The sequence below is a fragment of the Sprattus sprattus genome, assembly GCF_963457725.1.
Source record: "Sprattus sprattus genome assembly, chromosome: 11".
Taxonomy (NCBI): Eukaryota; Metazoa; Chordata; class Actinopteri; order Clupeiformes; family Clupeidae; genus Sprattus; species Sprattus sprattus.
In genome coordinates this window covers 22,667,030-22,683,097 of record NC_137909.1, presented here as the reverse complement: position 1 = coordinate 22,683,097, position 16,068 = coordinate 22,667,030, and the positions used below count along the sequence as shown (strand labels likewise).

Here is a 16,068-nt window from a genome sequence, read left to right as displayed (position 1 = left end):
CAGACACAATCCTATGGGCAATCTCAACAAACAGCTTCTTATGTTAAAGATGCAGTGTGTAGAATTGAGTGGCATCTAGCGGTGAGGTTGGAGATTTTTGCCTGTGCCTGTGCCATGTCCATCAGGTACCAGTAGCTACTTCCAAAATGTGTCAGTGTTTACGACTGCATAAAATGTCAAGTGATGAGGTTACTTTAAAGATAGACATTTGCAAATTGTATTTAGTTATTAAGTCTGTAAATGCTTTAACAGACTTTAAATTGTGAAGTTTGGTTATGTTAGTTGTTGGCTGTCATGAACTCCAAAGAGCGTCTCTCATTCCAAGCTAACAAAAACGTGATTCATAGTTATTGATTTAAAGTTCATTTAGGTAACTTGTTTGCCATGAATATGTGGTGAACTTCACACTGCTAATGCTTGTTTGTCACTTCAACTTCATTGCAAATCTGACAGATTTCTAAATGCTTCTGACGGGCAAATTATGTTATGCAACACGACAAAGCTTATTTTTTAAATCGCCCTATGAATAATGTAATCATATAATAACATATTTGATATGCAACTGCTGTGCAATACAGAGTACTTCATGTATAGTCATTACATCCTCACCTGGCCCTTTGGCACCTCCTTTGAGAATTCGTCCGAAACGAAAGATGATGGCTCGCTCATACTCTTTCACTATCTGCAGGAAACAAAGAAGGCTGTGGTTATTCATCACGTTTAGGCAGTTAGGATTACAGAAAGACAAGTCATGCTTTGGGAGGAAAAGTCTTTTGTTTTCTGTTCAGATAGGATGCCATTGTTGTGAAATTCCTTGTGCTATTGGTTTGGGGTTTCCCACAGTATCCAAATCTCTGACTTCCACATGCAAGTTCTCATATTGAACAACCAAGCCTTTGATGGAACTGGAATTATTGTTATTATTATAGGTAAACATGTACTGCTCTGTATCTACAACTCACTCTAAATGTGTACTACGTCTGTCTCTCACTGAGATCCAATGCAAATGACATGTGACCCCCCCCCCCCCCCCCCCCTCTGGCATCCCCATCCCCCCATAGGTGACCCTCTCACTGTATCCCCCCCCACCCTTCTCTCACCTAAAAGGGTGTGGCCCTTCCCCTCTCCCTTTGTACTGTAACCTGAATTGTATAAAATGCGATAGCATACTGCTATCAGGTTAGACTTTCCTTGAACCAACAACCAAGAGGGGTCTCCATGCTGAAATACAACCTCCAGAAAATGACTCTGCCTCCGGTCCATTCTTCAACTTTAGCGTGCTTATTAATATTCTATTACCTTAGTATTGTAGCTACAAAAACAACCAAGCCTTAGTATTGTAGCTACAACAACAACCTAGCCCAAGTAATGTAGCTACAACTCAACCAAGTCTTAGTATTGTAGCTACAACTCAACCTAGCCCAAGTATTGTAGCTGCAACTCAACCTAGCCCAAGTATTGTAGCTGCAACTCAACCTAGCCCAAGTAATGTAGCTACAACTCAACCTAGCCCAAGTAATGTAGCTACAACTCAACCTAGCCCAAGTAATGTAGCTACAACTCAACCTAGCCCAAGTAATGTATCTACAACTCAACCTAGCCCAAGTAATGTAGCTACAACTCAACCTAGCCCAAGTAATGTAGCTACAACTCAACCTAGCCCAAGTAATGTAGCTACAACAACAACCTAACCTAGTATTGTAACTAGGGCTGTAACGATACACCTACCTCACGATTCGATTCGTATCACGATTCTTGACCCACGGTTCGATACACCCCACGATATTATTATTATTATTATTATAATTTTTTTTAAATATATTTTCTAATTCACATTAGAATAAGTATGAGCTATAAAAAAATGAAGAAACAATTTATAACCAAATATTGAGGTTTTTATTACTCAAAGCAATGCTGTTGAAAAACATTCAACAAACTTCGGAACCTGTTATCTATCTGCAGAGCAAATGTCAGGCTAATACAAAAACATTAACGTGAATTAATTGATGCTAATACCTAGCGCGGTCTCTATAGGATTTCCCATATACGTTAGCATTAAGCTAACGTATTTTCTACCACAGTAAAACATGCAATACTATGTGATTGTTGTAATGTTACGTGATGAGATTACTAAAATGTAGTCTGCATGTCTGCTCAGTTTAGCAGTGCTACCCAAGCAAAGGTTTGAAAAGAACTTCAAGCTTCAGACTTTCTGTTTTCTATCTGCCAAGCAAATGGCAGGCTCATGACAACACGCGCAACCTTTGGGAGCATGAACTGCACTGAGTAAATTTTGCGCAACAATTAACCCCAACGCTGAAGCAAGCAGCCGCCTTTACTAGCGAACCAAACTTTTTGTATCAAGTGACCGCTGAGGGCATGTCGCGGTTCTGCCTCCTCGCATCGCGATGCAGGTTCGTGACCCAGAGGGCGGGATTTCTCGGTTCGATCCAATATCGTTACAGCCCTAATTGTAACATATCAGGGTCTACTACAACCACCATACCGATACTTATCAATAATTAACAACAGACAGGGCACTGAGATGTAGGGCTACCTTTATGCACATCCATATGGAGATAGGGAGTGTGACCAGAGTCAGCAGGAGGGAGACAAGAGTCAGGAACCATCCACACAGACCAATGTCTCCGTCTGCTTCCTCCAGGGCTAGAAAGACAGAGAGAACGGGGGGTGAGTTCCAGTTTCAACATATGTGCCAACAAACAAAAAATGCTTCCTACCACCTTATAAATATTGCTAAAGTGCAATCATTCCTCTACCAGGCAGCTACTCAAGAGACTTTAAATCTTTTTCAAATCAATTTGAGACTTCAAGTCACTAGTAGGATTGAGTAATGCTTTTTTTCTTTGGTCTACCCAAGGAAACTATACATAAACAACAAATCAGTCAGATTGCAGCAGCAGCACAGGCACCAAGACCAGGAGCACACATCTCACTGTCCCCATGTCCCTCCATTGGTGGCCTGTCAGTTTTTAAATAGATTTTAAGATCCTTTTATTGGTTTAAACATCCATTAACAGACTGAAATCTTATCAGACTTGCTTTTTTCTTTCTACTTTTGTTTTGTTCTTATTGTTTTTTTTAAACCTTTAACCTAATTTTCATTCCTCATTTTATTTAAATGCATTTGTTAATTTGTATTATTATGAACTTATCTTATTCTATTTTATTTAAACTTGAGTTTCCTTGTGTATATTTTATTTCTGTATTTCTATTAAATTGTTATGTATCTTTTATTGGTGATCTGACCTGGCCTAATTTTTCCTAAAACAAAAAATCATATGAAAGACCTGCCAATGCAGGACCTATACCAGTATCTACAGTTTGCCATAGCCTTTGACACAATTTGGCATGAAGTAGATTTTCCAATTCAAGTTCCGTATGGAATTTCTAGGAATTGCTATGGAAAATCCTTCAATTGTATTTTATTTTTTAGTTAATTTCTCATAATCAAAACAAAATGCCCTGTACTATGGCTTTTGCCAATTACATTACACAATTGTAGTAGTACTGGAAGTATTATTTTGTGAGTTACTGGCTTGCTTATTCGTTTTTGTATATTCGCTTAGTCAGGACATTTATGTGCCATTGTGCAAATCATTACTCTTGAAGAGTTGACGAGTATTAGCAGAGACTAAAACCCAGACAGCTTATAAGCTGTTTATAAACCGTTCCCTATGGCTTCCATGAACAAGCAGAGCCATAGGAAACGGATTACATGAGTCTCCATCATACCATAACATAACCCTGTCATTACATATGCAATATGCAACTAGTCATCATGACAGTCAATGTCAGTAGTGATAAGGTGATATTTCCATTATCCGTTGCCATGACCGGTTCAAAGCGCGGCGCGATATTCCTTTCTCTATCTATCCCATAAAACGGGGTGGTTAGCAGACGCAGCCCAGTGTCTCCCTCTGTCTCCTTCCACACAGTAACAGTAAAAAGTAGGCTAGCGTTAAATGAGAGGACAAAAACAGTGTTACCATGCTCTCAAAATTAAAGTTGAAAATGATAACACATTATGTATAAAAATGCAATCGTTAAATGTTGTGTAACAGAAATAACTGCATTTAACGTCAACCTAAATATCCCCATTATATTCTGTATTTCTAGCCTACACCTTATTTAAATGTTTAAAGGCCTACAGTATTGTCTTTAGATCAGAGTGGCCAATTACTTCTAGCTATAATTCTTCACAGTACCGTCATGGGAGGCACACCCATGCTATGACGGGGAGGGTTGATGTCCAACCCCTAAGTGCTGGCTAGAAAGAGCTTTTTAATTTCATTACTCGACACAGGAAATTATCTGTTGAATTATAACAGTCGTATATTATTGCAGAATTATCACAAACTACAATTTATTGCGGAGTCAGTTATGTGCAGTTCAGCATTTGAATTGACGTAGATATGCTACCTAGCTATGCTAACTTACTTGGTTAGCAAATTCAGTAGAGCCTTCTGTACCTCTCAAAGTTATTCAGTAAGGTTAGCTTATACAGCGAACCTTACGGAACTGAAGCGATACGTTTTTGGCCAACCTTACCTTGCCGATCTCTGTCACTACTCGACTTATTCCTCGCCTGTAAAGCTTCACGCTCTGCCATGTTTAGAAGTTTTACTACATCCGCTTCACGCGATGTGTTGTGTTGTAAGCCGACACCGCGCATATGAGTAGTACCCTCCTCCTGTAGTTGGTTCCTCGAGGGAGGGGCATACATGCCCATGTAGTCTTTCTCGAGGGACGGATGTGTAAACTTCGTTCATCTAACGTGTTTTTTGATAGAATATCTGGTTAACCTTCTTACCATGTGTTAAATACAATGTTCAACAATGAACGCATCTGACACCAACGTTTAAGGAGGAAAGGGTGTAACTTGAAGGCAAATGACCAACCGGAATGGCACGTCCTAAATCGGTGTTTATTTACAGTTTTTCTCCATTGCTTTGGCCCATTTCACGAAACAGAAATTACATTCTCAAAACAACACGTGCAGACATCCAAACCACTGGGCACTTGTTCACAACAGAGTGGAATTTCTCATTCCTTTAATCAAATGGCAATTGTTTTAGAAACTCCTTGCAAATGACAAGTAGGCAATTGCCTACAGCTTGCACACATTTAAAATGATTTAGCACATCTGTTCAGACGGTTAGGTGTTCGCCCAATTACCAATTGAATAGCCTACATCTGGCTGGTCTAAACTGACCAGTGGCGTAGCCAGAAAAAAAATACTAGGTGTTCCCAAGAAAATACTGGTGTTCCTGTTTTTTTTTTTTTTCAAAAACCATGTATTTTAACAGAGAACAAATGCAACCGCTGCAAAACATAAAGGGACGCAGTGCCCAGAGATGAAGAACACATAGAACGTGTGCGCATACTCATGGAGCCATACTATTACGCATACTATTACGCATGGTTAACAAACCCATTTAATCAGTATCTGAACAACACCGCTGCTGGGTTAAGAATGTAACGTATTTGCTTCTATATTTGCGCTGCAACTGAATTCACAGGGCAAGGCGGCGTGGCTCGGCTTTGAATGCATTAATTATCTCATCAGAGTCCAATTCCTCGGCTAAATCCTTTTCAAACATGAGCAGTGAGATGCTATTCAGTCTTTCTGTGGCATTGTGGTTCTGATCTTCGAATTACTCTGTTTACAACCGAGAACAGACGTTCAACAGAGCAACTTGTGACTGGAAGTGTTGCCAATACACGGATTAAGCTGTTAATTCTCGGAAAACACAATTTTTATTACAGGAATCTAACACTTCCATAATGGACGAGAATTGCAGTCCTCCGTCCATTTTCCTTTTGAGCAATTGCTCAAACACATTCAGCTCGGATGTGTCCAACTCAATGCCATAATGCCCGCTTGCCTCGCGCAATGAGTCGAGCTGGTAACGTGCGTCTGGCGCAGGCATGAGGGAAGCAGCGGCCTTCATTATTCCGTAGGAGTCTCGTTGGAAACGGTTGTTCAGTTCCGTCTGCTGTCTGTCAATTATCATACTCTGTTTCATCGTGGCATATTTTTAAGCACACTATGTCGCACTCGCGAAGCTTGCGTTTTCAATCGGTTGCTAGGTGACGGCAATTTTTTTGGGGGGTGTTCCAGCTATGAAACTGGGTGTTCCCGGAACCCTTTGGAACACCCGTGGCTCCGCCTATGAAACTGACTGTTTCTTCTCAGTCAAGTGGTTGTTCTCTGCAAAACATCTTGGCATAATTTCCTTGTGTACATCATGACCTGCACAATAGTTCACTCTACTGTCAAAAAAAGTAAGTGGATCACTTTACCCCGTTGATTTCTCTGGTCTGTCTCACTTTACCCCTAAGCTGGGGTAAAGTGAGACACAAGACCACTTTTTTTAAAACAATCATATTTTCAATGCCCTTTGTCTTGAAGACATTCTGATGATTTCAATTGCTAGGAAACATCCTGAATAAATGGGATATGTGTACATTTTACTGATACATCAATTAAGCTCGCCTAGAGGAGAGCAAATGTAAAAAATGTCTCACATTACCCCACTCTCCCCTAATACCATGAAAAACATCATGGTATAGCCTACTGTAATATGGATCTCTTGGATCATCGGCTTAATTTTCAGGTGCAACTACAACTTTACTAATCAAGGGGGAGTTTCTCACATCCGATCACCAATCACACAGTAATTTTAGTTAGCTGACAAGTGCTATCCAATGCTTCCATCAAATACTTAGGGCTTGACAAAGTTCACTACATTTGGAAGCACCAAACGACCAAGGGCAACTGCCTGTTCGAGGAAGAGGAGGAAGAAGAAAAAGAAGAGGAAGAGAAACAAGGGTGCTTGGTGGTGGAGTAGGGGGAAGAGGCCGAGGAGGACGAAGACGCCGAGGAGGACGAAGACAACAGGCAGTACCAGATGAAATTCGGGCTACTCATGTGGACCATGTGTTCAACCATGGCCTCCCAATGGCAGATGCAGGTCGTGGAGTTCAGCCTAATGTGCCACGCTTCTACAGTGTCCTCGATAATCCAAACATTCCTCAGTCAACTATTGAATTATTGGTGGTAGACTTACTAACTGCAGTTTTCAAATGTATTGAAGTAAAAGTAAAACTACTAAATACAAATAGTAATAGTGTCTATTTGGAAAACAACCTGTGTGGGTGGCAGAAGAGCAATTTTCACTGAACAACAGTAACAGGAAATTTGCAATATTGTCGTGGCCAACAATTCCATCACACTGCGAGAAATCCAGACCACAATCCTGGAGGACAATGCTGGCATCTTTCAAAATGTAAACACTGTCAGCATCTCAACTATTGACAGGGTCCTGATTAAAAATCAGTTGACCATGAAGCAATTGTACAGAGTTCCATTTGAAAGGAACTCTGAGAACCAAGGAGCTGCGCTATCAGTATGTACAGGTAATGTAATTTGTTGTCTGATTCTACTGCATAACCAACTTACAGTAATATTGTGTTTACTGTATTGTAGAGAATAATGGAGCTGGAGGCGAATGAGAATCCTCACTTCCTCATTTTTGTTGATGAAGCTGGGTTCAACCTGGCCAAAGGAAGACAGCGTGGCCGGAATGTCATCGGCTACCGGACAACGGTGGATGTCCCAGGACAGCGCGGGGGCAACATCACAATGTGTGCTGCCATTTCAGAAAATGGTGTAGTCACCCACATTCCAAGTCTTGGCCCATAAAACACCCAGAAGCTCCTGGTGTTCTTTGACCGCCTGCACGCTGATCTTATCCCTCTACATGAGGGGGATGTGGTAGGGCCTCACTTGCCTACATATGTGATTGTGTGGGACAATGTGAGCTTCCACCGTGGTTCACTGCCCATCCAAGGATGCTGATGGTGCTCCTATCCCCTTACCCCCCATTCCTCAATCCTATTGAGGAGTTTTTTTTCTACATGGCGTTGGAGGGTCTATGAGCATCGGGCTCTAAACCAGCGGTCCTTTCTCCAGGCAATGGATGCTGCTTGTTTTGGTGTCACAGCAGATGAGTGCAGGGGATGGGTGCGGCATGCACGCCGATTCTTCCCCCGTTGCATAGCAAGGGAGAATATCAGATGCGATGTGGATGAAAATCTGTGGCCAGGAAGCGTGAGCGTGAGGATGAGCAGGAGAGTGAGGACGAAGACTGAACTCCAGCTTTGCTTTACACTCCTACTGTATGTTTTGTTACAGTAGTGTAGGCTATACTTAATTTTAGTTTTGATGTGCTTTTCGTTTTGCAATTACTGTAACAATTTCCATGGCAGTATGATTGCAAAACAATTTGTGATGTGAAACCTTGTTGGCTCCTCTTGAACTTATCATTTTACTGTTTAATACACAGTATTGTGGGGAAAAAACCTCTACTACAGTAACCATTCATTGTCAAAGGACTAAGCCCAGATTGAAATGTGCATATGAGGAATATTTCTATGGTCCACTGTCACACTGACAAAACATCTAAACGTTTTGACCTGCAGTGTTTAAACAATGACAAAGGGACTTTTCATTTTGGGCGCACTGACTATTTGTATAAGAAAAGGAATTAGTTTTGACTGATGAGTTGTCTGTTTTGGGAGAGGTGTGACCTTTTTCAGGTGTGCCATAGTGTTTTGCTAAACCATCTAGGTTATTTTGGCAAATGTATTAAAAGCTTTGAGAATGTCCTTTTTTTTTAAAGGAGAGAGAGAGAGAGATGCGCCACAGCAATCGAGAAGGAACTTTTCATTTTGGGGGACTATTTTTGCGAGAAAATGATTCGGTTTTGAAGCTTGAGTTAACTGTTTTGGGTGAGATATGACCTTTTGAAGTTGATCTATGTAGTTGTGCTGAACCATATAGGCTATTTTGCCAAATGCACTTAGAGCTTTAAGAATGTAATTTCTGTTTCAAGAATTGATCCAAAGCAATGGAGAAAAACTGTAATAATGAACGTGTCATGTGGCATCACGCCATCTTTGTAACGAGGCCTGCAACAGATACAAGTCATTCAGTTTTTACATTTTCACAATAACTATTCATGCACTGCTGCGCTACCTGGGGCAGTACGACAGTGCCTCTGACCTCCAGGTTCACCTGGTCCATTATGGAGTACCGAGTCTGGTCCTTGGCCCTAGCCAATGTATTTTTGAGGTCCTTCTCTGAGGGAAAGTGACAGTGTCTAGAGAATAGAGGTGGGCTGGTTCCCCTAAAAAACTCAGCTCTTAAAAAACTGAGCAAGTTGCTCTTTTGTGTAACGTGTGTGTTTCCTCTTGTGTGGGTCTTGTATGCACAGAACTCATCGTCTTTTGTAGCCTTTTCCACTGCATACCTCTTCTTCTGGGCTAAGGCATGGTCTTCGCTTTGATGGTAGACAAGCCTTTTAGACCCAACAAATATACATGGGATCCCGGTAAATTCAATGGCTGGCACCCCAGAACCCCTAGCCCGACATTTTAGTTAATCAATTCATTCGCTGAATCACCCACATCAGTAACTTTAGTTACCTCACGTTAAGCCGATTCTCCTCAGAAACTTAGTTAGTATCTAGCTGTCTCATTGACTTGTAGAGGCTCTATATGGCCTACAAAAGCAGAGGGCTACAGCACGTCAAGGTGAATTCCATCAAGGGCATGGCAAAGTCTTCAACTCTGTTTAGGGGCTTGTCTGCAAACTGGACAATGCATTTGTTAGGTTTTACCACCTGGACGTGGCAGCTACTCGATTATGTCTATTCAACAATTAAATTGATCCTGAAAAACCTTAATTATTATTATTATTATTATTATTATTAATAATAATAATAATGGACTTGCATGGAAAATGCATGGGTCAGTATCATTTCATACGTCAGGCAATGAACAATGACAACAGTAGTCATCTGTCATCTTTTAAACACAATCTCATTATCATAACATTTGTTCTTCTAATTTGAAATTGGATTAAGATAAGATAAGATAAGATAAAACTTTATTGCCACACAACAATGTTGGTGGTATTCTTTGTCATAGGTAGCTCAGGCCAGTAGGAGGGGAGAGAAAGGGGTAGGGAAAACAAAAATAAAAAATAAAAAAATACTCCAGGTCAGCATTGAGAGTTCAGGAGTCTGACAGCAGAGGGGAAAAAGCTGTTTTTGAAGCGTGTCGTTCCAGCTTGCATGGATCTGTAGCGTCTTCCAGAAGGTAGAAGTTCAAAAAAGTCATGGCTTGGATGGGAGGAGTCTCTGATAATGTTCTTTGCGCGATTTAAGCTACGCTCAGCATACAATGAGAGGACTGATGGAAGGTCACAACCAATAATGTTGGAGGCTTTGGTCACCACTCTCTCCAGTTTCATTTTTGTGCGACTGTCAGAATTTCCATACCAGACCGTTATTGATGAGGTGATGACACTTTCTATGATGGCTTTATAGAAGAGCACCAAAAGGTGTTTGTTGACATTTTTTGTTGACAACTTTTTCAGTTGCCTGAGGAAATACAGTCTCTGTTGGGCTTTTTTGATAAGGTGGGTGGTGTTGATATCCCATTTCAAATTTTGGCTGATGTAGGAGCCCAGAAATGTAAAGGACTCAGTAAGGGTTATGGGCTGGTCAAATACATTAACTAAGGCTTTGGTGTTAGGCCTCCTTCTCAAGTCCACAACTATTTATTTCGTTTTTGAGGCGTTAAGATGGAGCTTGTTCTTCCTGCACCAGTCAACGGCCCAATTCACCTCCTTGAAGTACTGAGACTCATCTTCATCTTTGATTAGGCCGATGATGGTGGTGTCATCTGCATATTTGAGCATCTTGACGGAATGGTGGTGAGATCTCAGGTCATTTGTGTAGATGAAGAACAGAAGAGGAGATAGCACACAGCCTTGCGGCACACCAGTGTTGAGGGTCAGAGGGCATGATGTTGCGTTTTTGACTTTGACTGTTTGAGTTCTGTTCCTCAGGAAGTCCAGTGTCCAGTGACACAGAGCTATGTCGATGTTCATGGCTTGCAGCCTGGAGAAGAGAATGAGTGGCTCTATTGTGTTGAAGGCTGAGCTAAAGTCAATAAACAGCATGCGTGCATAGGTGTTACTTGACTCCAGATGTTGCAGAGTAGAGTGAAAAGCTAGGTTGATGGCATCTTCTACAGATCTGTTAGCCTGGTAAGCAAACTGATGGGGATCCATCAGCGGTGACACACTGGATTGTAGGTGGGAGAGTACCAAGCGTTCAAACACCTTCATGGCCACTGAAGTGAGGGCCACTGGCCTGAAGTCGTTGAGCTCTGTTGGTTTAGCTGACTTTGGGACCGGGATGATGACAGAGGTTTTGAAACACTGTGGGACTGTACACTGTTGCAAAGAGGAGTTGAAAATGTCAGTGAAGACATAAGCCAGTTGATCTGCACAGTGTCTGAAAACAGCTGGGGAAAGCAGATCTGGTCCTGCTGCTTTCCTAGCCTTCTGATTTACATTAATATAATATCCCTGAGCTCATGCCCCCTGGCCAGCTGGCCCATTCGTTAATTCATCCTGGCATGTTTGGAGGACAAATGGCACTGGACATCAGCCTAAAAACACCAGTTTATGGTGAAATGACCTTCTTTCCACTTCTGGATTATGGCCCCAACAGTGCTAACTGAAACATTTAGAAGTTTAGAAATGCATCTGTATCCAATGCCATCAGTATTTTTTGCAACATTAAGGTTGAGAAGGTCTTGAGAGAGCTCTTTGCTCTTACCCAACATGAGATGTTTCTTTAGTGACACCTTGGTAATGAGACACCTTTTTAGTTGGGACTGAACCTGCTGATATTATTTTTGCACAAGGGGCCGGATTGATTTCTAATTACTGATAGATTTCAGCTGTTGTCTTGGCTTTCCATGCCTTTTTGCAGCTCCCTTTCTTTATGTGTTATAAATACATTCCCTGTTGGGTTGTGTATGTATTTTTCAGTTGTGGGTTAAGCTGCTGTGTGTGCCGGCGCAACAACTTGTGCCTCTTATCAGGGTTTTTAAATAACCTTTCAGCACTTTTATCGCCTGTTTACGTTAGTGTGTCAGAGTGCTATCCATGTTTCTGATATCTTTCTGTTTAACCTGTCTACTTCCCCAATACAAACATCTCATGATGGGTAAAAGCAAAGAGCTCTCGCAAGATCTTCGCAACATTAATGTTGCTAAACATACTGATTGCATTGGTAACGGACACATTTCTAAACTTCTAAATGTTCCAGTTAGCACTGTTGGGGCCCTAACCGGAAGAGGAAAGAACATAATTTTATCATAAACTAAGTAATGCACTCAACTGCCATGGCCTGTATGCACACTCACCAGGCAAGACTCCAATGCTGAAGAAAAAGAATGTTGAAGCTTGTTTAAAGTTTGCTGCACAACATTTGGACAAGCCTGTGAAATACTGGGAGAATACCGTCTGCTCAGATGTGAGCAAAATGTAACTCTTTAGATGCCATAATACACACCATGTTTGCATGGACGGATTAAGAAACCACAGGCCCCTAGGCCTGGACATGTAAAAGCCCCCCCCCCCCCCCTCCCCCTCCCCCTCCCCCTTTGCGAACAAAAAATTGTGCGCTCGCAAAACACGCACGCACACACAAACATTAGGCTTATATATTTTTATATATATATATATATGTGTTAGATTTAACCGTCAAATTAGGTACTGGCTATTGTATTGGGAAAGTAAACTGATAAAAGTTTACTCCAAAACCTCCACCTTCGGTGCCCTGCTATTGTTTCTGACATTACACGTGACAGGGCAACAGCCGAGTGATTCTTTTCCAAGTTGAAACTGATTAAGACCTACCTGAGCAGCATGGGCCAAGAGAGGCTTAATAGGCTGGCTATCCTGTCCATTGAAAGAACAAATCATGCATCACCACTTTTATGTTTGAAAGGCGTTGTTTGGCAAGTGTACTTCAGTCAGCTTGTAGGTCTTGAAGTTCAGATTCTGCGCCTAAACTAGCTGTATCGTATCATCTCGTCACATGATCAAATACAGACTTGACGATACCGAACAAGATACATATTACCCAGCAATCATCATTGCATATCTGTATATGACAAAAATAACAAATTAATTAAGAAATAATTCATTTCATTGAATCTGCTTTTTAATAGTGTCTATAGTGTATGTACGATAAGCATATAATTGTGTTAGATTGCTACTGAGGATTTCCCCCTAAATATTATGAAAACCATGACAGAGGCAGGTTTGCCATTTTGAGGGAATATATAGCATAAGGTATCTTAGAGAGTCAAAAAACATCATCCTTGATCACTGTTGCATTAAACTAGCGACACTTTCACATCCATATGAGCAACAAATTCTAGAAGGCAGGGTCTGCTTTACCGACAAACCTTCCACGCCACGTCTATAGTTAAGCCCCTGGCGCACATGCACATTTTTTAACACAGCAGAGGTACACTCATTTAAAGCCATTAGCAAATTAAAAAGTGGCCAGGGATATTATATTAACAGTCTCCTCTTAAAAACACTTTCATTGGAAACCTTAATATATCATCTCTTCCCACAACACTCAATAATATCACAATAGGAGTGTTCCGAGATTCTAAAGTGAGGAGAACAGCTGCGCAGACCATGACACTGGAAAGAACAAGCTGAAACATATTAACCTGTACCTCCTTGACATTAACTGGAAAAGCCTGTTTAAGATTGTATCCTAGTTGCCCATCATCCAGAGGACGTGTCCTCACATAACCCAGCAGCCACTCCTTGTTCTAGTTACTAGTTCTAGCAACCAGCTGAACCAAGTATTATAATCTCCCTGTCCTTCGACAGTATTGTAACAACTGTAACTCAGACATAGCCTGTGTAATATTCAAGCTGAACCCCTGCTGAGACAAAAAGGTTCTTTTGCCACTTTGCTTCATATGCTGCACAACAGAAGACCGCCACTGAAAGCCGTCTTTCTTGTCTTGTCTTGTCTTGTCTTGTGAAAGGCACAAAATAAATATTTATCCGCTGTGCACAGTTTCTTTTCCACCTAGGAGAGTAGATTCAACAAGCTCAGTAGCGCACGGCCCAATCAAGGAATGCAGACGCTTTTCCATTTCAGACTTGACAGAGTTGAAAAATCAGAATTAATGGATCAGAGCTTATAATGATTGACAATATTTAATAATCCAATTATCATGTATTCATTTTGTATTTGTTGCTTTTTTATTGGACCTAGGGTAAAATGTAAGCATTTCTGGTTGAATATGCAATGAGATGGAATGACCTGAGAGAGGTGTGAATGAGTGCTCTCACCTCTCCCCTCCTCTTGGTTCTACTCAGAGGAAAACTGAAATGTTTCAACGGGCTGACTAGAAGAGACATAGGTGAAGCTTTTGAGTGAAACTTCTTTCTCTCTCCCTTGATGCGAATCACTGTACAGGATTAAATCTGTTTCTTGACTGGTCATATCTCAGACTGTGTCTCCACCAATGTTTTGGTACTAAAAAAATTACCATCAGACTCAATGGCAATGAAGTATGATAACAATATGATTTCCATAAATCTTGTTCATCTTATTTGTAATTGGCTTTAAGTTTACATAACACATTTCATCTATCGGTCATACTTTTCGTGCGTCACTGTTTTGTCTTTCAACACTGGGGGATTTTGACGCGTCATATTCTCTGATGCAGTGTCGAAATCTCCACACACGCTTTGGATCATCCGGTGTAGTGTTCATGGTGAAAGCATTCATCACCAAATCCTCATGTGCAGTAAGGATGGGCACACCCTGTCAATGACCTTGCTGAGTCTTGCCAACACAGCACACATCCTTGTGCCGTCTCCTGGACCTCATGTGGCTTGATCCAGTCTGGAGTCTCTGTCGTTGACCTGGCCATGGGTTTCTTGTGACGGGGGTTGTCAGCGCCGCCTTGGTAGACAGGTGTAGTCATGGCTGTTGGGCATAGATCAGTGGTGGTGGGTCGGAGGGACGAAGACGGGCATGATAGTCAGGTCAAGCCCCAGTTCTATGTAATCCACATGAACAACGTTAATCAGGCTGATAGCGCCACTTTTTAGTAAATATGTTTACCCATACCTCCTAAGGTTGCCTCGACATCAGCCAGCACTAAACTCTCTAATTTACCGCAAAAGTCTGTTTCTCAGATTGCATCTTCTCACCACATCCTCCACACATCCTCCAGAGGCTCTCTGCTCTCTACTAGGTCATAGCTATGTACAGACCCTTTCCCACCAGATGGGTTCATGTTTCACCACCACTTCACAAGAGAAATCATACACTTTTCCATTACAGCAGATAAACCTAGTAACGCCCCCCCAAAAAGGGAAAGGAAGGCCTAAGATCCGACTCCCTCTTATCCTCCTTCAAACTCCCATCACCACTTTCTGCCACTAGATGGTGCCTCCGTGCCACAATGTTTAGGACAGGATTGATCTATTCTGGCCAAATTCTTAACATTCCTATATCTAAAGTAACAAACATTGTATTCAACACGTCCGGCTGCATGCCTTAAGGCTCTTATACATGTTGTTGACGCTTGAAATGAAGACTGAAGATATAGCCTATTCAAAGTAATTTTGCGTTCAATAACAGACTGTAGTTTTATTCATACTGCACCTACTCACTGCATCTTGAATTGAAGAGAGAGAAATATTTTCTCTGGGGTTCTTGACATAGACAACGTTTATTTAGTGTTTCAGAGTGGCAGCCTACAGATGCACTAGGAAAGAAGATTGTAAGTGTATTGCCATATTCCACTACGCAAGAACTATCACAAAGCAAAAGTGTGCAGCTTAGATATACTAGGTCTCATGTTGGAGAGTGACATCAGTCACCACTGTGGTTGGTTGTTTGCCCCTTTCCCAGGGTGGTGACTTCAGGTATGAGCATATCCTTGTTAGTGTAGGACAGTACGGTATGAACAGTACATCTTTTCCTACAAAAACATTTTCAAAGCAAGTATTCACAAAACACACAGACATCAGGACATTCCAGGGGAATCGTAGAGAAACATCCGGCCACTTTTACATCAGGGAAAATCAGGCGGGGAAACTACTGATTACTTGTTCATCTATGGGCAAGC

At 41.5% G+C, this 16,068-nt stretch overlaps 1 protein-coding gene across 1 annotated transcript in view; it reads right to left on the bottom strand.

The window, feature by feature from the left end:
• stom (stomatin) overlaps window positions 1–4,681 on the bottom strand; it is a 12,868-nt gene extending 8,187 nt beyond the window's left edge. Inside the window, exons 1-3 of the mRNA XM_080846903.1 lie at window positions 4,573–4,681; window positions 2,558–2,667; window positions 610–682 (exon numbers count right to left, since the gene is read on the bottom strand). Of these exons, the coding sequence (XP_080703029.1) occupies window positions 610–682; window positions 2,558–2,667; window positions 4,573–4,633 (244 nt within the window). The 5' untranslated portion in view covers window positions 4,634–4,681. The remainder of the gene's footprint in view (window positions 1–609; window positions 683–2,557; window positions 2,668–4,572) is intronic.
• Between the last annotated feature and the right edge of the window lie 11,387 nt (window positions 4,682–16,068).